Source organism: Canis lupus, chromosome 7 (assembly GCF_011100685.1).
Source record: "Canis lupus familiaris isolate Mischka breed German Shepherd chromosome 7, alternate assembly UU_Cfam_GSD_1.0, whole genome shotgun sequence".
NCBI classification, from domain to species: domain Eukaryota; kingdom Metazoa; phylum Chordata; class Mammalia; order Carnivora; family Canidae; genus Canis; species Canis lupus.
Window position 1 is genome coordinate 39,957,978 of NC_049228.1, and position 20,399 is coordinate 39,978,376.

The 20,399-nt window shown below is 48.7% G+C and overlaps 1 protein-coding gene across 3 annotated transcripts; it reads right to left on the reverse strand.

Annotated features, from left to right (window-relative positions):
- Nucleotides 1-3,978: 3,978 nt before the first annotated feature.
- CNIH4 (cornichon family AMPA receptor auxiliary protein 4) lies at nucleotides 3,979-19,905 on the reverse strand. Of its 3 annotated transcripts, XM_038542875.1 has the most exons (5): nucleotides 19,747-19,904; nucleotides 15,849-15,917; nucleotides 10,574-10,686; nucleotides 5,455-5,595; nucleotides 3,979-4,181 (listed from the first exon to the last, which is right to left on the reverse strand). In XM_038542875.1, the coding sequence occupies exons 1-5, from the start codon at nucleotides 19,813-19,815 to the stop codon at nucleotides 4,154-4,156; spliced, it is 420 nt and encodes a 139-aa protein (XP_038398803.1). In that variant the 5' UTR covers nucleotides 19,816-19,904; the 3' UTR covers nucleotides 3,979-4,153. The 3 variants fall into 3 exon arrangements, with proteins under 3 accessions (XP_038398803.1, XP_038398804.1, XP_038398805.1); XM_038542876.1 differs by lacking the exon at nucleotides 15,849-15,917 and having other exon boundaries at nucleotides 19,672-19,811; XM_038542877.1 differs by lacking the exon at nucleotides 3,979-4,181 and having other exon boundaries at nucleotides 5,455-5,548; nucleotides 19,747-19,905.
- Between the last annotated feature and the right edge of the window lie 494 nt (nucleotides 19,906-20,399).

The window sequence follows — 20,399 nt, forward strand, 5'->3', positions numbered from 1 at the left end:
AGGAAAAGGGAGAAGCAGACTCCCTGCTGAGCAGGGAGCCCCATGCAGAGCTCGACCGCATGTCCTGAGCCAAAGGCAGGATGCTTAACCGACTGAGCCACCAGGTGCCCCATCTATAGTTTATTTAAAGATCTCCTTGGAGAGGGTCACCTGGGTGGCTCAACCAGTTAAGCGTCAGACTCTGGATCTCAGCTCAGGCCTTGATCTCAGGGTGGTGAGTTCAAGCTCTGCGTTAAGCTCTGTGCTCAGCACAAAAAACTCTTGGGGGAAAGCATTGAGTGTGTACCAACTCACAGCACTTCAGTGCTTCTGAGAAAAGGGAAAGAAAATCAGTTCCTTGTGGGGGAGAGTGATTACACAAGTGAGCTTTAGGAGGCTTCCTGTAAGGAGCAGAGTCGTGCACGGAAGGACGCTCCCCTATGAAGCATCAGTGCTAGGCGGGCAGGTGGTGGGGTCTGCGGTGTCCTGAGGAACAGGTCGGAGAAGCCTTTCCATTTGTTTTCTGTAAATACAGCTCAACTCTGTAGACTTGGAAACGCAAGCCTATTCATCTGTGTTTTAGCTCTCTGGCCAGCCCCCAGGACCTGGGATGATTTCCCAACCAAATCGCAGAGTAGGGAGCTGTATTGTTGGGGCCGGGGGAATGGGGGCACAGAGAATCCCAGGCGGACTCCCCGCTGACCATGGACCCCAGTGCGGGGCTCGATCCCACGACCCTGAGATCACAGCCTGAGTGGAAGGCTGTGATCACAGCAAGAGTAGGACGCTCCACCGACTATGCCAACCAGGCACCCCTGGTGCCCTAGGAGCTGTCTTTTTAAACAGAACTCAATTCCTTCCACTTAAAAGTGAATGATTTTTGGTTACATCCTTTGATGATGTCTTGAAATTTTTTCCAGAAAAACAAAACTCTTATTGAATCTTATGTTGGGCAGCGCAGGTGGCTCAGCGGTTTAGTGCCACCTTTGGCCCAGGGCGTGATCCTGGAGACCCAGATCGAGTCCCACGTCAGGCTCCCTGCATGGAGCCTGCATCTCCCTCTGCCTGTGTCTCTGCCTCTGTCTCTCTCTCTCTTTGTCTCTCGTGAATAGGTGAATAAAATCCTTAAAAAAAAAAATTTTTTTTTTCAACAAACGTTGACTTTGTGGCTGTGGCTCCCCCTCTGGCTTCATCAGTGCACTTCACCCAGGAGTTTACTGTGTAGGAGGTAGTGGGCTAATGGCCCCTCCCGGAATCCTAAACCCGCGTTTAGGGAAGGCAGATTTCCTTCACGCCTTTGTCTTCCAGCTGGGAGGACCCAGGGCTGCCATCCTGCAGGAGCTCAGGATCAACATCTAAGAATTCAGGTTGGTTTCAGGAACCCTTATCTCACGGAGATGCTGCGTACAAAAATACTACAATATTAGAGACATGATGATGTCGATGTCGGGCTGGATTAGGGATGAAGCAAGCATGCCCATGACTTCAGTGCTGTAGCGGCTAAGATACAGAATTACCAAGCAACATCAATTAGTCCTGCTACTGCCTTCCAGAAAGTTAGGATGTCTCCTGGAACCACAGGAGGCCCGGCCGTGTCCCAGGGGCCGCCCGGGGCAACTGCACAGATCGTGCCTCTGTCTGGGACACAGGCCACGGGTTCAGATAAGCAGTAAGATGAGCCCTCAAAGCAGGTTCCTTCCCCATCAGACTTGATGACGATGTCACATCATCATTGAGAGAAGATCGATGCCCATGAATTGAGCTGAGAAGACCAAGCAAGGACTCCAGCTCCCTCCTGCTCAAGTGCTGGCCTCTTGCCCCAGACGCATGTGGTCAGAGCAGCGGACAGGACGAGGTCGGGTCCCCTGGGCAACCAGAGGGAGGTGTGAGGCACGGGGTCGTCATGGGTCAGGGGGTGCCCTCTCAAGGTCGCACACACTGGGGCCCCTTCAGGACCAGGCCTGATCTGTGAAGCAGACATTCTGATGAGGTGAGAGCTGGCTACGTACAGTCTGGGAGGACAGGCTCCTGATCTGGCAGGCAAGGTGCAGAAGGTGCCAGAGCAAGTCAAGTTCCCAGGGAAGCATCCTAACTGGAGAGGAAGCAGGTCCCGAATCCCACCGCCTTGTCCACGACACAGGAGAGCTGCCCACCCAGGGGCTCAGAGGAGGGGCGGAGGCGCGCCCCCACCTGGCTTCCTCGGTGCCAGCAGGGGCTTAAGCGTACAAAGACGGGGACAGGATGCGACCAGACTCAGAGCTCACTCGCAGAGCACCCCACACAGCCGGACAGGGGTTCCGAGGCCACCTCCAGCCTCACTTCCCTCTTAAGGGCAGAAATGGGAGGATCTGGAAGGTCTGTGCAGTGCTCCTCTCAAGGGAGAGCACAGCACCCGAGTCCTAGCACCTTAACCACAGCTCATCAATCCAGGCTTCTCCCCTCTTTTCACCATGTGTGGACACTAGTCACCCCCTCCTGTGGCTCTGATGCAGACGAGCGATTCGAGAGCATGGGCTCTGTTCCTTTCCAACCAGTTAGTGTTTCAGAACCGCCCCCACAGCCCAGGCTCACCACCCACCCACTTTCCACTTACCCCCCGGGGCAGAGTCCCCAGGGAAGAGCACACCCTCTACCACCTCGGAGCTGCTTGAGGGGACCTGGCGCTCAGCTCCAAGGACTGAAGTCCTTTAAAGCCTGGAGCTATAAAAGCTTGAGCAGGACATGGCGAAAACCATAGATGAGAACAAAGCCGGGCAATAGATCGGTTTGGTTTGGGGCTTTTCTCTTACAGGCAGAAAGCTGTCCCCTGGTCATCCTACGTTACAGTTTCTCAGCCCCGAGACATCAGCGATACAAGGGGGCCCCAGGGTCCGAAGGCAGCAGTCCCTGTCCCTGACCGTCCTGTCCTGCCATATGCAGCCGCCACGCTCCAATCGGGGCCCGTCTGTCTAGGGAGTCAGGCTTAGCAGCCTCCAGGCTTCTGCCCAGGCCGGACCGGGTCCCCGACCAAAAGGGCACGCGGCATCTGGTCTCTTGGTGACCATACATTGTTCAGCTGCCCACTTCTGCCCCAACGTCACACAGCCATATCCTGCCTAGACGCCAAGGCTTCAGTCGGCGCAAGCACAGCCCCAAGTAGGAGTGAAAAGGATCAGCCATTCAGCCCACAAACACAGACCAAGAGGCTGATGCTCCCGCCAACCGCCCGAGCAGACCCAGCCCCAGGGAACGGAGTTGGCTGCGGAGCACCACGGCCTGGACGGCCTGGCCCACGTCTCCCTAGTCAGAGTGGACATCAGACGGCGGGACAGAAGCAGGGCAGTGGCAGGCTCCATGGTCACTCGGTGACTGGCTATTCCTGCTCTAATCTCATGAGCATCTTCTCTATCAAATCACCTCTCCAAACCCACTGAAAAATGTAACTAAGAGACCGAGTGCAACGGGTTGCACAGAACATGGGATCAAGACCCGGCAAGAGCCAGCGGGTTGAATGGGTTTGAGGGTGATTTTGGAGGCAGTGCCTTTAAATGAAAATTCTTGATAAAATTGTGCTTTTTTAATTTATTTTCCTTTCTAGAAGCAGGAATTACATTGTACCTGGGAAAATGGCTTATAGGATTTCACAGAATCTGCAAAGAAATATATACTTTTTGAAATGTCATTTTCTATTAACATTCTTATGAAAAGACTTTTAGCTGACAGTCCCATAAATCTTTACACCGAATTAAATACACGAAGCTGCCACAAGGGCTAATCTGTCTCTTCCTCTGCCCAGATTAACAGCGCAGCCCTACGCTCTGCCTTCTCAGTACACTCGCAGCGCGTTCCTGCATCTAGTGGGCTTTCCCTTTGATGTGTGTCCTTTGTTTCTCTGGCATGCAAGGCCGGCGAGGCAGTCCTGTTGCTATGTATGGATAACGATCTTCAACACACAGATGATTAGAAACACGTGTCAGGGTTCGGGCTGAAGTTGAGAACCAGAAATCTACAAAAACTCAATTTGTGTTTTTTTAAATACTTTATATGGTAAAAATACAGCAAAAATATTTTTCTTTTTGTTCAAAGAGGAAAAAATATACTGCTATGGTCACGGTTCTAAGGATGATCTCCGGCGCCTCTGGCTCCTGGGCTGCACTTCATGGTGCTGGCGGACTCGGACCGCGGCTCCTCAGCTTCAGTCGTTTATCAAGGCTAAAATCATGCTGGGAGGGAAGAAACAAGCGTTACCAGCATCTCCTTAGCAATGTTCCTACAAAGTCTGCTCTATCCGGGTTTGTGCCTCTGAGGCTCAGCAAGGAACACTCATGTCAATAAAAGACAATCGCTGACACGTTTTTTTAAAAAGTATTTCTAATTGGGGCCTCTCCAGGTCCTACTTTTCTTCACAAGACAAAACAAATAACTAGGGTGGGGGTGGGAGGGTGACCTAAAACCAACGCTGGGCTACAGTTCTGAACAAAGAAGCCATGTCCAGAAAACAAAACATTAGTTCTCTAGCCAGACCTTGCATGTGCTGTCCCAAGACCTGGACCCTTGCTCCCCGTCTCCCAGGGTCACACCCCCGCACAGACCGCACAATAGCTAGGAGGGCAGCTCAGGCCTCAGGACGTCTCCAATGTAGGCCCCAACTTTCCTGCCAGGACTCTGTGCTGCCCCAGACGCCACCTATGCAGCCCGACAGTGTGTGATGTATTGCAGTCACTCTACGAAAACCACCATGGCCAATAACAGCAAATTGATTATTTCCTTTTCCTGAAGTCGGCCTTGCTATGCTAAGATTAGAGGACTAGAAACCCCCTTACAACCACTAACGGCATCACTGGTTATCCAAATTTAACCACGCTAAGTGTCCTCCCTGCACAGCACAGATTAACCAGAGTAGCTAACACCTCTGAAACATGTTTACGGGTTAACTACAGCTCACCGCAAACCCAGGTGCTTTAGGTGCATCATCTCACTGAGCCTGGATCACAACAAATGAGGTAGGCACTACTATTCCATTTTCAGATGAGGAAACTGAGGCATAGAGTGCTTAAGAAACTAGCCCTGGGTCACACAGTAAAGGGCAGGGCGTAGACTGCACTAGGCTGGCACCCAGCCCAACACCCAATGCCATCGACTCCAACATTCTCTCAAGAAGATGGGCGTCTCCCCTCTGTAACTCCTCTCTCTGGGAGCACAGCCAGCACCACTCATGACCGGCAGAGGCCTGGACACTGGGGAAGGAAGACAAAGCACCTGGTGTGGAGCACACGGACGGCCTGAGCCAGGGAGTAAGGACGCCACAGAGCAGCTCCTGGAGGTCATGCGGCACGCAGATGCGGTGACACGTACAAAATGCACACAGCCATAAGAACTCCGCAGGATCCCCCGAAGCTCTGCATCACCAATGCAAAGTCTTACTAGCCGGGAGCATGTCACCCGCCCAGAGTGGTCCTCGCATATAGGGCAATACCAAGAGAGCCACGAACTCACCTATAAAGATACATGAAGAAACACAGCAGGTGGAAGCCGAGCTTGATCATGGCTTCCTTCATGTGTGACTTCAGCTGCCCCCGGTTGTGGATCTCTGTGGGATCAAACACTCCCATGTTCCCACTCGGCACCATAATGAACCTGGTATGCACACGTTAAAAGGAGAATATAATCAGTATAAATATTCAAACGTACCCAATAACAGCCAACCTTTAAAAGTGAACCAATCAGCAGTCTTCAAGTCAGACCAGATATGGACAGCGTAGCACAACGATGTCACAGGCCACCACATGGTTTTCTTTGAAAGACACAACACTTGTTAATTTGTGCTGTAATTCTCCACCCCCTGAAACAAAGACAGAGATACTCTAGAGAAGGGTATTCTGTGCATCAAGACCCTTTTACCCATCTGTACAAAACTAAACTGGTCATACCTGCAGCCATCTTCCACCTGACACAAAGGACTCCAAACCAAACCAATTTGTTTTTAAAGATTTTATTTATTCATGAGAGACACATATAGAGGCAGAGACACAGGCTCCCCTGTAGGGAGCCCAATGTAGGATTCGATCCCAGGACCCCAAGATCACACACACTCTGAGCCGAAGGTAGATGACCAACCACTGAGCCACCCAGGCGTCCCCAAACCAAACCAATTTTATCAAGGTCTTAGAAACTTCTTTATCTAGAAACTTCTAAAATAATTAATGTAACATATTTTTTTAAAGATTTATTCATTCATTTATTTGAGAGAGAGAACATAAGCAAGCAGGGGGAGAGGGAGAAGCAGACTCCCCATTGAGCACGGAGCCTGACACAGGGCTCGATCCCAGGACCCTGAGGTCATGAGATAAAAACCAAGAGTCAGACACTCAATCTACTGAGCTCCACAGGCACTCCTTAATGCAACATATTTATAAGGAGTAGCATCAAACATATTTATCCCCATTTCACAGAAGACAGTGAAAGACATTCTATGTCCGGTTGGAACACTCATTGGTGGTGCTCCTATTGATCCAGAGAGAACACACCTTTGTCTACAGGTGCGTCAATGGATCCCGGCTCATAGGCACAATTATAGACAAGAGAATGGGAATGATTTAGCCTAAGTGCCACCACAGTAAAAGCAAAATTCAGTTAGGAGACTGTTAAGACTCAAAGTGCAACATCTAGCTTTATGTGACTCTTACAAAAACAGGCCAAGTGCCAGAGGTTAAGTAATAATATTCCAACAACCCAGAAATGTTCTTTTTATAGTGGTGGAGGCCCAACCACCGTGGGACATGAGGAACAGGGCCCACAGATCAGAGCCAAAGAGAAAGGGCACAGCAAGCCGGCAGCTAGCTCTAACTCTGCACCAGTCCAACCCAGCGTTCCCACACACTCAGAAGACGGTCCCATTTTTTAAAAAGCATCTTGACACTATGTTCAACATGCTGAGGAGTCTTTTAGACTTTCGTATTTATTTCATGTCACTCTGCATGTAATAGTGACACAAAACAGTCTCCTTTCCAGATTGATGCCCTTTAACAAGTGAGGAGATCGGATCACTTGGGAGGGTACTCCACTACAAAGTACCTGCACTGCAACCTCCAGTCAGTGCCACTCCCACTAGTCCAACGACGTGTCCAACCTCATGCCACCCTCGACCTCTTCCTGCCACATACACACTTTCTCAACAATGACTTCAGCGAAGTGCCCCCAGAGTTCCACAAATCTCAAACTCTCCCCCCAGCCCTGCAGCCCATCCAGAGCTGAATGGAGGGTCTAGACAACATCTCAGCCCCATCTCTGCTAAGAGGTTTATCCTCCAGTGACTCCCAGGAAACCCAACAGCACTGTCACCATTTGCCTGGGGCTCCTTCCAGACGTCTATCTCTTCTGTACCCTTCACAGGCCACCTCCCCACCTAGTGCCACTTCCACGGAGGTCTCTGCATTCCTGCATCCCAAACCCAGTGCAGCGCCCCCGGCTCACCCCCGGCTCTAACGGGCCTCTCTACCTCCTGGCTCTTCTCCACAATCCAATCCGTACTACACAACGCTTTCAGAAAAATCTTTCCAAAGATACTTGACTTTATCAACTTAGCTACTCAAAAACATACAGACCAATGATGATACATTAAAAGGTCCTCGATTTCCTTAGCCATTAGGGAAATGTAAATCAAAACCACAGTAAAACATGTCACCCAGCAGGATGGCTAAAAATAAAAAGACACAGGAGCACCTGGCTGGCTCAACTGGAAGGGCATGCAACTTTTGATCTCAGCGTCCTGAGTTGAAGGCCCATGCTGGGCATAGAGATGACTTAAACAAAAATAAATCTAAAAAAGAAAGACACACAACAACAGGTGTTGGGGAGGATATGGAGAAACCGGAACCCTGGCACATAGCTGGCAGGAATGGGAAATGGTACTTTCAAACACCTAAGTGGTTCTTTCAAAGGTTAACATAAAGGTAACATATGACCCAGCAATTCCACCCCAGGAAAAATGGAAACGTAACATCCACGCAAAAAAAATGCACACAAGTGTTCACAGGAGAACTATTCCCAATAGCCAAAAAGTAGACAATTCCAATGTCCATCAACTGCAAACGGACAAGATGTGTTCTGTCCGTACAGTGGACAGGGTGAAAAACCACAACCTGCCACCCATGGAAGAACCTTGAAAACATAATGCTGAGTAAAAAAAGCCAGTCACAACAGAGCCCATACTGAGCGCTCCATAGGACGCATCTGTACAGAACAGGTCATCATATGAGACACAAAGTAGACTGCTGGGTGCCTGAGGCCAGAGGAGGGGAGGGCAGGACAAGGAGGCTGCCAGCCGGTGTAGGGCTTTCTTCTGGGGTGAAGACCCTGTGCTAAATTAAATACACTGTGACAATGGTTGCTCAAACCTATAAATATACTAAAAACACTGAAGAGAATACTTTCAACAGGTGAACTTTGTGCTCCGGGTACTCATATTTATACATAAACTCCTTGGACGAATGTTCCAGACTCTCTGACGACTCCCTCATCTATGTGGCTGCCACCTGTCCAGTCCTTACACATGCCTGTGCATCTCAGCCCGCTCCCCCACCCATCATGCCTCACCCATCCTGCCGGCTCTGCTCCCACACCCACTTCTGGAGAGGGCCCCGGGGCACACCCACACGGCTCTCCTCCCAAACAGGGTCTCATCACTCATCAGGCACCTTTGCCTGCCTCTTCGGGAAGCAACTTGTCTTGTGATTGCCTCTGTCCTGAGGAAGAGTCCACTTCAGATGTCTGCATCCCCAAGAGCATAAGGTACAGACGTCTGAAGAGAAGAAAGGATCCATCTGTTGATTTAACCTTTTTGAAGAAAAGGTAAATTTGTGAACAGCAGTCACTGCCATCATCAGGGTAATAAACCCACATGATCTCTGTGGTTACAGGAAACGATCTGTGGACTTTGTCATCCCTCCAGTAAAATCAGAGCCTCCCACTACAGTCTGTACTATGTACACGGGAGACGTGGCCAAGCCCACTCTTCCTCTGGCACATGCTCGGATCCTGTGGAAGGAAGATGGTGCGCTCTCGGGTATCGCTAAGATCCAGCCTCAGATGTTCCCATGCTCACTCCCACACTCATGTTCTGCTCACTTGGACCACAGGGATACCGAGCAGGGCTCAAGGTCTATGTGAGATGGCACCACAGATGGGTCAGGGCCCCGTGCTGCTAGCTGAGCTCAGGTCAGGGTGTTGGTCTAGGGATGACCATGGGAGAGCAACAAGAAAAGGAAAACAAAAAGTGATTCTTTCTCTCTGGGAAAAAGGTATAGAGATTTCAAATCTCTTCCCTAGCTCAGGTTCTCATCTCACAATCTTTATATATAAATTCATTCCCCCAAACCCACTCACACTTCCTCATCCTCATGGCATTCCATCACACGTGCTCCAAGCCTCTCCCTACCCCTCCTTTATTCTTTTGCCTTAGCCTTTTTTTTTTTTTTTTAAGATTTATTTATTCATGAGAAAGACAGAGTGAGACAGAGACACAGGCAGAGGGAGAAGCAGGGTCCCTGCAGGGAGCCTAATGCAAGATTTGATTCTAGGACCCCGGGATCACAACCTGAGCCCAAGGCAGATGCTCAACCGCTGAGCCAGCCACGTGCTCCTGTCCTCCTTATCCTAACTGCACTTTTAAAAAATCACATGTATGGGGTGCCGGGCTGGCTCAGTAGGAAAAGCATGTGACTCCTGATCTTGGGTGGTGAGTTTGAGCCCTACATTAGATGCAGAAATTACTAAAAAATAAAATTAATAAATAAACCTTAAAAAAATTAAAAATCAGGGCACGTAGGTGGCTCAGTGGTTGAGCATCTACCTTTGGCTCGGGTCGTGATCCCGGAGTCCTGGGATTGAGTTGCACATCGGGGTCCCTATGGGGAGCCTGCTTCTCCCTCTGCCTATGTCTCTGCCTCTCTCTGTGTTTCTCGCATGAATAAATAAAATATTTTTTAAAAATTAAAAATCACATATATAAAGATCAGCTGATGAATGATTTTACCCCTCCCCCCAAAAAAAACCTAGATAAAAGTAAAATTTTAAAAAACCGGAAACTTAGCAGAAGAGTAGCACACTGAAAATCATCCCAGGTTTGTCAAGATGATCCCAAAGTTCTTCAAAAGAAAATGTATATTGTGCAAGTGCCCTACTTCAGTTAAGCTCGGCACTACATCAGTTAATTCTGATGTTATCCAGTCTACAGACTTTAAAATGAAATTCTCTCTGGAGCGTTCCAAGTATACTCTAATTAAAATCTGCAGATATAAATAACAAGAATTATATATTCTTGGACTTTTGATCATTCTTACAGGAAAACACACAAGTTCTTAGATATCACAACTAAACATTCCATATTTCTTAATTTTACATATGTAACTTTGTGTTTCTGCCACAAGAGTGGGGCCAAGCACACTGCTGCTTGCCTGGTACACCAAAGTAAACAAAAATGTATATTGATTTAGTGTAGCACTCTGTGGTCATTTATTCCATGACTGGCACATATTTTATTGCAGAAGAAAAAGCTATTAAATTTTTAAAAATTTTTCTTTAAACTGCTGTGATGCAGTGAACAGACTACACTCACCGATATATATTCCAGGTGGCAGCAGGCAAGTTGAGGAGGAAGATGAACCAGTGCAGTGAGACGAGCATGAGTACGGTGATGACGGTGTGGCCGATCAATTCTGGGATCACCCACTATAAGAAGGGAACACAGTATTACATCTCCCTATTGTGTTCTTCCAGGATTTGTGGGTTATCTGAAGCTAAATCAATGAATACACCAAGAATTTACAAGCTCATGTTTCAAGATTATTTTTAGACTTGGATGACCCAGATCTATATACTGCTGTAACTGCTTACCCCACACAAGTACTACAGGGCACAGCTTAAAAATAATGCCCTTAAATTTCAATGATGTTTTATCCTAAGCAAAGGTACAGATTCATCCACGAAGAAGGTATGAATGACACTGGGGGTGGGGGGTGGGGTATCATTTACTTTCTAGTCCAGTGTCTGTACTAAAGCCTCTTACTCTAATTTTTTTTTTTTTTTTTTTTTTTAGATTTTATTTATTTATTCACGAGACAGAGCAGAAACACAGACAGAGGGACAAAGAAGCAGGCTTCCTGCAGGGAGCCCAATGTGGGACTCGATCTCAGGACCCCGGGATTACAACCCGAGCCAAAGGCAAACGCTCCACCACTGAACCACCCAGGTGCCCCTAATTTGGTGTAGTTTATATTCAAATATACACTGCCTTGCATGCAAGTCAGAATATCAATCTTAAACATTTTCCAATCTCCAGAATCCTGAGAGAAATCATTTCACATTCGCATTTACACACTCATACACACACATACACACACACACACAAATACTTTAGCAGCTTACATTAACAACTCAAAGTTGAACAAATACGGTAATGAACCAGGGTACCAGAACACCAGCCTACTGGCTCTACAGCACGCACTGCCCTCTGTGTGCTCTCTCTGTTAACTGACCAATATTCTAGTTCTCATGACCAAGAACTATTACAGCAGGTCCTCCCTTTACCAATAACCTTCCTCTGAGTAGAGACTTTTTTTTTTTTTTAAGATTTTATTTATTTATTCATGAGAGATACAGAGAGAGGCAGAGAGACAGGCAGAGGGAGAAGCAGGCCCCATGCAGGGAACCCGACGTGGGACTCGATCCCAGGTCCCCAGGATCACACCCTGGGCTGAAGGCAGTGCTAAACCTGAGCCACCTGGACTGCCCTAGACTTTTCTTTTAAAGGAAGTTAATAGTAATACTTATGCACATACAAACTGGCAATCCCCACTTGCAGAAACTAGAAACACTCAGAGAGGTTAAGTAATTTGCCCAAGGTCATAAAGCTACTTCCTGGTGGAAAAATATGGTATAAACCCAAACACACTGCCCCCGGGGCTCTCACATTTAGATTTTAGAGACATTTTTAGAACAAAGAAGGGATTTGCTAAACCTAACTTGCAATCAACTGGAACTTTTCAGTATGTAATACAGATTTTTAAAAGTCTAACCAAGAGAGTATAATGCTGACAAGCGTGAGTTGCAGAGTCAAACCTGGACTGGAATTCCTGCTCTATCCCACAGATTAGTTTAGCAATCTTAGGAAAGGTCACCTACCCTGAGCCGTGATTCTCTCATCTGTAAAATGGAGATGATGATCCCTGTTGTACAGTTAGAGGAACAGCATGGGTGAGCCACAGGCAGAGCAAGCACTCTGGAAGCGGCAGGGAGGTCACTGCCACCAGGGTCTGTGCCCTCCACCCACAGAGCAGTAGCTTTCGAACTTTCTTACCTTGTTTTACACTGACACAGACTGGAAGCAAAAGTTTTAGAAAGGGATACTTAACATTATTAGGCTTGCCTTACTGATGTTCAACCAAACCCTATGTTTCCATTCTCTTCCCTCTTTAGTTATATGTTCTTTTCCTAACTCGCTCTCGGAATACCAGCACTAGGCTTGTAGCCCCCAGCTGGAGCCTGGAACATTCTGCTGTGGAGTAACTTGATGGCACAAGAGAGAATGCCTACAGAACTGGCTTCCAGGCACCCCAGCAGCCCTATAGTGAAGTCTATCTACCAATCAGTCGGTCAACAGCCTGGACCATGCATGAAGCCTCCAGCAAGTATTTCAGTGATTTACCCTTAAGGACAGCCAGATGAGGGGGGATCCCTGGGTGGCTCAGCGGTTTGGCGCCTGCCTTTGGCCCAAGGCGTAATCCTGGAGTCCCAGGATCAATTCCCACATCGGCTCCCTGCATGGAGCCTGCTTCTCCCTCTGCGTCTCTGCCTCCCTCTCTCTCTCTCTGTCTCTCATGAATGAATGAATAAAATCTTAAAAAAAAAAAAAAAAAAGGACGGCCAGATGGACAGACAGCCATGTACCAGAAATTGAGGAAAGCCTCCAATATGAAAGGGAAAAACACAAAGGGAAAGAAGCTTGGAGGGAACAGATATCATGTAGGGAGTAGACGGAAATTTCAAAACTACTGTAATCAAGATTCTCAGCTAAGAAACTCAAACTTGAGCCAAGAAAACAAGCTCTTAGAAACTAAAACTTGATGTAAATGGTGTGCACACTAGGGAATCAGAAGAGGGTGTGGAGGAGGGAAGCCTGGGTGGCTCAGCAGTTAAGCGCCTGCAGCCCAGGGGTGATCCTAGAGACCCAGGATCGAGTCCCACGTTGGACTCCCTGCATGGAGCCTGCTTCTCCCTCTGCCTGTCTCTCTGCCTCTCTCTGTCTCTCATGAATAAATAAATAAAATCTTTAAAAAAAAAAAGTATGGAGGAAATTTTGAAACAAAAAAGGAAAAAATTGAAAGCATAAAAATTTTTAAAAAAGAACAGGCAGATAATCCAGCAGATGAATTATCCAGAGTGTGAAAGTTGTTGAAAGGGAAAGGGGGGTTGATTTTATCAAAGAAAGAATGGAACTCACAGGCCAAAAGAGCCAGCAGATGGCTGAAACAGTGCATGAAACGGGCCTCCACAAAGGTACACAAAGGTTTACCACTGCAAAATTCCCAAACACCAAGGATAAAAGATTCTAAAACTTCTGGAGAGGATTAGGGGGAAAAAGATGGGGGCAGGGGGAAGGATGCACATGAAAGGATAAAAAATCAAAACAGCATCATCCTGCCTGATGCGAACACTGGATGTCAGAAGACCACTGACCAATATCTTTCAAACTCTGAAAGAGAATCTTTGCTACCCAGAACTGCTACACTCAGAGAAACTCTCTCTCTAGAGTAAGGACAAGACATTCCCAAACACAGCAAGGCCTCCAAATTTGGTCCCCATGTAATGTATCTCAAGAATCTACGCCAGCAAGACAGCAGGAGGCCAGAAGAAAGGACAACATGACTTCCAAGGGTCCCAGGATGTGGGCTGTGGGATCGGCCTGGAAGCGGCGAGTCCAGAGCACAGCAAGATGAGAGTGATCTCAAGGAGAAAGGTAACCTGGAAAAGAGCTCACCTGATAGGTTATTTTAATGTTTCCCATGGAGAAAATAGCACTGAAAAGCTTTAAAGATGTATTTGAAAAGATTTCATAACACGTAAGTGAAAACTAAGGAAATTTTAAGATTTTAAGATTTTATTTATTCATAGAGATACACATTGAGAGAGAGCAAGAGAGAGGCAGACACACAGGCACAGGCAGAGGGAGAAGCAGGCACCATGCAGAGAGCCCGACGTAGGACTTGATCCGGGGTCTCCAGGATCACGCCCTGGGCTGCAGGCGGCGCCACCAGGGCTGCCCAAGGAAATTTTTTAAATGTAGCAATTATTAACACTGGGAAAGAGAAACCTATCCAGAAAAACAGGAAAGAAAGAAAAATATGATCACTGTCTACTATGAGACTCAGTAATAAAAAATATTTAGTATATTATCATTAACAGTATATTGTAACAATATAAACACTGAATATCAATTTAACTCAAAAAAGAAAACGTTTAGGGAAGGGGGTATCTAAGAACGAAATCTTGTCATAGTGACTCATAAATCAATAGATGACATTTAAAACTGATAAAACAAGAAACAGCAGTATGGGCATATAAAAGAATATATGGATATAAACATCAGAAAAAAAAATTAATGGCTCAAGTGTGGAAGTCAGCTGACCCCAAAAAGTATGACAGGTCAGAATCAGAGCAATCAGGAAGGGATCTGGTTTTCAGTGTAAGCTTTGTAGAACCTTTGACTGTAGTTGTGTTCAAGTATTACCTTCACAAAAGTAAAAATTAACATTAAAAAAAGATTTAAGTTCAAACTGAAGGAGTAACTTTCTCAAAAGAATCTAGGTAATCTTCTATTTCAATTTCTATTTTTTATAAAAGAAAAGCCACTTAAATGCCCCCTAAAATATTAAGTAAGCAAGAAATATAAACAGAAATACAACCCATTTGGTAAATATATATAACCATTCTTTGGAAGATGAGGAGGCCTGAAACCAATACAATATAGATTACATCTCAGTGTCTTAAAAAGTCTTAAAGTATGGCAGATAACTACAAAATCTTTTATTTAGAGCTATCATTGTATTAAACCACATCCTAGAAAATTCAAAATAAAGAAAACAAGAGGAGGAGGAGTATTGTTTACTAGAAATTTTAATTTTCCATGTGTGGTTTTTTCCCTCTTGGGCCAGAGAGACCTAAGTAGATGAAGAGGTGAAAAGACACATGGGAATAATTTTTAGGTCAAGCCCAAAGCACTTCTCAGTATTTACTAAATTGTTATATGAACTTTTATCCAGAAAGCTCTTCTGTCTACGCAGCCCATAAAGTGAATCAGGACTGTGTTCCCTTGTTCCCTATTTCTAGACAAACCCTGCAACTCAGAATATTCTTGCCAACATAAAGATCTGACTATATACCAAAGGTAAAATGACCTTGAAACAGATCAACTCATTAATTCCACTTCTCAGCAACCCACGAAAAAAAACATCATCTTTTATGCAACAAAAACCAGACTAAGCTTTTTGGTCATGGGCAGGAGGATGGTAAATACAATTACCCTCATAATGATAACGAGCCTTTCCCTCATAAAGTTCTGATGGGCACAGGTTCAAGAAAGAAACACAGTAAAGAAACAAAATTTCCAGCAAGTTCTTCTACAGGATCTAAAGTACTGCAAAAACACAGTAGCTCTACAGACATTCCAAAAAATGAGAAGCAATATGTACTTTAAAATCAAATATAAAAAAAAAAATAAAATAAAAATAAAAAAATAATAAAATAAAATATACATGTGCTGGTTTATCTAGAATAATCTGTAACGCAGAAAATGGAGAACCACCTTCAGTGCCAGAAAATAAGAAATGTCTTACCTTGTTTAATTTTGAGCAACATGATCTAGCATTAATGTAATCACATTCTAAATCAGACAATGTAATTATCTGAGGATCAAGATAAGGAATTATAAGATTTCTTTTAAAACAACCGTTTTTAAGTTTAGAAAGAAACCCAACTGCAACGCAGAATTAGATTTGACTTGAAAAAATTTGTTATTTCTGTAAAGTTCACTCATTAGACAACTAAATATTCTCATTATATTCCTTCACCAAAATATTTTCCCAAAATAATCTTATTATGCTCAATTCTAAAGTGACCCATATGAGAACATTCAACTGGAGTTCCTTAAAAGTCAAACAGTGTGGAAAATGAGACCCCTGAAGACAATTTAAATATGAAAACCTGAATTACCAAAGTAGGAAAATAGTGTTAATTTATGATAGATCCATAAAATGTCTTTGAAGATTCCAGGTGTGAAAAAAGAAAAGATACAAAATTGTCAATATAGTATGGTACTATGTTAGCACTGGTTATGTCTCCTTACAAATGATCTGTCTTCCTATTATTTTTCTCTATTTCCGAAACCTTCCACATTAAACATACTTTATATTAGAATTAAGCAAAAAACGGTATTCAGTATCAAATGTAAACTCATAAAAACATGAGAGCAGACAGAAACAGAAGGAAAAGTCCTCAACCGAATGATACTATGATACAACGCCCGAGATTTGCATAAAATGCTCCACCATCACCCCCCCCCCCTTCTGCCCCAGGAAAGGACAAAGCAAAATGCTGGTATAGTGCATTCGTGAGCAAAAGAAACACAGGGTTTTTTACATTATACTCTCTGATTTTATACTTGAAAATGTCCACTGAAACAAGTAAAAATAAATGTTCTCACCTAAATTCTAAACATTTCCATATGGACATTACCCCTAACACTTCAACACAAGTCAAACTCATCACTTTCTTCACAAATTGTTTCACTGCCAAATGTGTTTTCTCTCTTGTCGATGACACAACCACCATTTGCCCAGGCTCAAAACATGGCTCAAATTATTTGTCTTCTGTTTCATAGCCCACAACCAGTCATCAGCAGGTTGGGGCAATCCCTTCCTCCTCATTCTCCAGTTAGTCCCTCCTTTCACTTGCTCACAGTCAAGCAGTGTTGCAAACCCACATGGGCCCATTCCCCAACGGTCTGCCTTCCAGTCTTCGCATTTCCAACCTACTCTGCAGTTTCAGCTCCCTAAAACACCATCTGTGTCAAAAATGTTCAACAGTTCCCTATAGCCTAGAGGATAAAAGTGAAAGCCCTCCCTGCCTTAGAACTCAGAAGCCCTTCAAAACTGGCTGATCCAGCCTTCCCCACCAGACCTTCTACCACCAAAATCAAGCATGTCCTCCAGATAGTCCAGAAATGCCATAAACTCTTCACTTTTGCTCCTGCCTGATTTTGAATATCCACCCTTTCCTTCTGTGCATATTCTTCGTGGTACAAAGTCCACGAAAACCTCTAACCCTACAGAACCTCTACCCTGACCACTTTCTACCTCTTCCCTCTATACTAAGCTAGTACAACTATCCAAAAATACTGTAATACAACATGCTAATTTCATCAAAACACACCCTAAACATACCTGAATGTTTAAGTCAAATATTCCACCTAATGTTTTCCTATGTACATAATAAACTGGTAAAGTCCATGGCTATTTCAAATGATCAAGCCTAGTTTTCCAAAGTGCAAATACAGAAATCTTTCATTTCTCTGTAAATCCCAGTTCCTTACAGTGCCAGTCATGGGAAGGACACATGTCGTCAAAACTTAGGCCCATGATTCTGCTAGTTCAGTCAGTTCCAAACCTAATAAAACCCAAAGTCCTCCCTCGACTGACTGGCTCTGCAGGCACAGCACATGAGTCTTCATCCAGCCGTTGTGAATTCCAGCCGAGCTTGGAGTATATAATAAAATCTTAAAACACAAAACATAATCAACTCAAGGTTCTCCCCACTATAACTCATGAGTGCAGGGGACAAGTGCAGCTGAACTGGGGCAGGAGAGGCAGGCAGGGTGCTGGGTGCTGAACCCACGCTCTGGCTGTGCACACCCAGAGCTGAGAAGGAAACATGTCCCATTATAAAGACAAGAACTGAGGCTGAGATCCGTGCACAGTACTGTGGACAGTAAACGTGAAAAAGTAAGGCGTCCTGACTGCAAACTCCACACTACAAGGTCATGCTGGCTGCACAGGCTACAACTACCCTATGCCGGGGCACGCTGGCCAACAAAACGTTGACTTCGATCACAAAGCACATGTTGCACATGAATTCCAAAGAAAAAACGATACAGCTCGCAGGTGTTCTAACATTTTAATGACTTCAACTGGATGGTGCATGGCGACTAAGACTGGATGAGAGCAGAGTGCGGGTCCAACCATCACGCACCGTCCTGGACACCAGTCTGGGGACCAGCACCGGGACAAGTTTCCCACGCGGGCGCTGCTTCGGAACAGACACACGCGAAAACGACCCCGCCGTCCCTTCTGCACAGCCTCCCAGCACCGGGCTGCTCCCCCCCCCCCCCCCCCCCCCACCCCCCGCAGCCTCCCACCCCCCACAGGGTTGCTTGGCCCTGACCCACCCCCGCGTGGACCCCTGCACAGCTCCCCTAGAACAGGGCTGCTCCCTCCCCAGAGGACCCCGCCCCCCCTTGCACGGACCCTCTCAGGTGCCCCCCCAGCACAGAGCTGATCCGCCCCCACCCACACGGACCCCCAGCACAGGGCTGCTCCCCCCGCAGGCCCCCCCTGCATGCCCCGCCCCCCCAGCAGGCCCCCCTGCACGCCCCACCCCCCAGCACAGGGCCGCTCCCCCGCAGGCCCCCCTGCATGCCCCGCCCCCTCAGCAGGCCCCCCTGCACGCCCCACCCCCCAGCACAGGGCCGCTCCCCCGCAGGCCCCCCTGCATGCCCCGCCCCCCCAGCAGGCCCCCCTGCACGCCCCACCCCCCAGCACAGGGCCGCTCCCCCGGCAGGCCCCCCTGCATGCCCCGCCCCCCCAGCAGGCCCCCCTGCACGCCCCCCCCCCCAGCACAGGGCCGCTCCCCCGCAGGCCCCCCTGCATGCCCCGCCCCCCCAGCAGGCCCCCCTGCACGCCCCACCCCCCAGCACAGGGCCGCTCCCCCGGCAGGCCCCCCTGCATGCCCCGCCCCCCCAGCAGGCCCCCCTGCACGCCCCACCCCCCAGCACAGGGCCGCTCCCCCGGCAGGCCCCCCTGCATGCCCCGCCCCCCCAGCAGGCCCCCCTGCACGCCCCACCCCCCAGCACAGGGCCGCTCCCCCGCAGGCCCCCCTGCATGCCCCGCCCCCTCAGCAGGCCCCCCTGCACGCCCCACCCCCCAGCACAGGGCCGCTCCCCCCGCACGCCCCCCTGCATGCCCCGCCCCCCCAGCAGGCCCCCCTGCACGCCCCACCCCCCAGCACAGGGCCGCTCCCCCCGCAGGCCCCCTGCATGCCCCGCCCCCCAGCACGGGGCTGCCCCGCCCGCCCGCCCCGCACTTCGCCCGCGTCCCAGGCTGGGCCCGGCCGCCAAGGCCTCCCGAGGTCCCGCGGCGCTCCGACAAGGGCGGCGGCGACTGTCGCCCCCAGCGACCACAGGCGGCCCGTGGCGGCCGCTCACCGGGCGCCCGGACGCAGAGGTCCCCGCGGCCCGCCAGGGAGGCCCGCCGCTCTGCCGCTCAGGGCCGGGCCGGTGCGCGGCGGCGGCGGCGGCCTCCCAGGCCCGGCCCCCCCCCTGCGAGGCCGTCCTCCCGCCCGGCTCGCCGCCCCACTCCCGGCCGGGCCGCCCGTGCCCCCGCGCACCTGCCCGGCCCCGCCTCAGCCCCATTCCCCGGGCGCCGGGCCCGGCCGGCCTCCGCCCGCCTCAGGCAAGGATACGAAGTACACCGAGAGGAAGATGAGCGCGCAACAGTCGAGGAGAGAGAAGACGAACACCACCGCCTCCATCCTCCGCCGCCGCTCCTTCCGTCAAACCAGCCCCGGCGCCCGCCGCGCCCGCCGCGCCGCCCGCCCCTGATAGGCCCTCGCCCGGCCGCTGGAGCGCGTCGCACGGGCGCCGACACACGGCATGCCGGGAAATGTAGTCGGCCCCCGAACCCCCGGCCGCCGTCGTTCCGACGCATGCTGGGAAGTGTAGTTCGTGAGCACGACCCCCGGCGCTGAGGAAGTACGGGAGCCTACGGTCAATCTGATGCGTCCCGGAAATTGTGACGAGAATCAGCGAGCATTGGCTGGACCTGGTAATCTGCTGGGTACCCAGTACAACTTGTTATCATGGGCAGTGTCTCTTTTAGTTTCCGCGTGAGGCCCACTAGGTCCCCCCCACCCCCGGGCCACGCCAAGAGGCTGTCCTGCCAAAGCCCGGGTCCACCCGCAACGACCCTTGGCTTGCCGGCGGACACCTGCCCTTTCCTGATCTCGGTTTCTCCGGGGCTTTCACGGTCCCTTGCTTGTGTTACAGCAACGATTCTCTGCACTCTAGGTTTTAGGATTCTCACTCAGCAAGTACGTATTGACTCCACCCCCAGTAC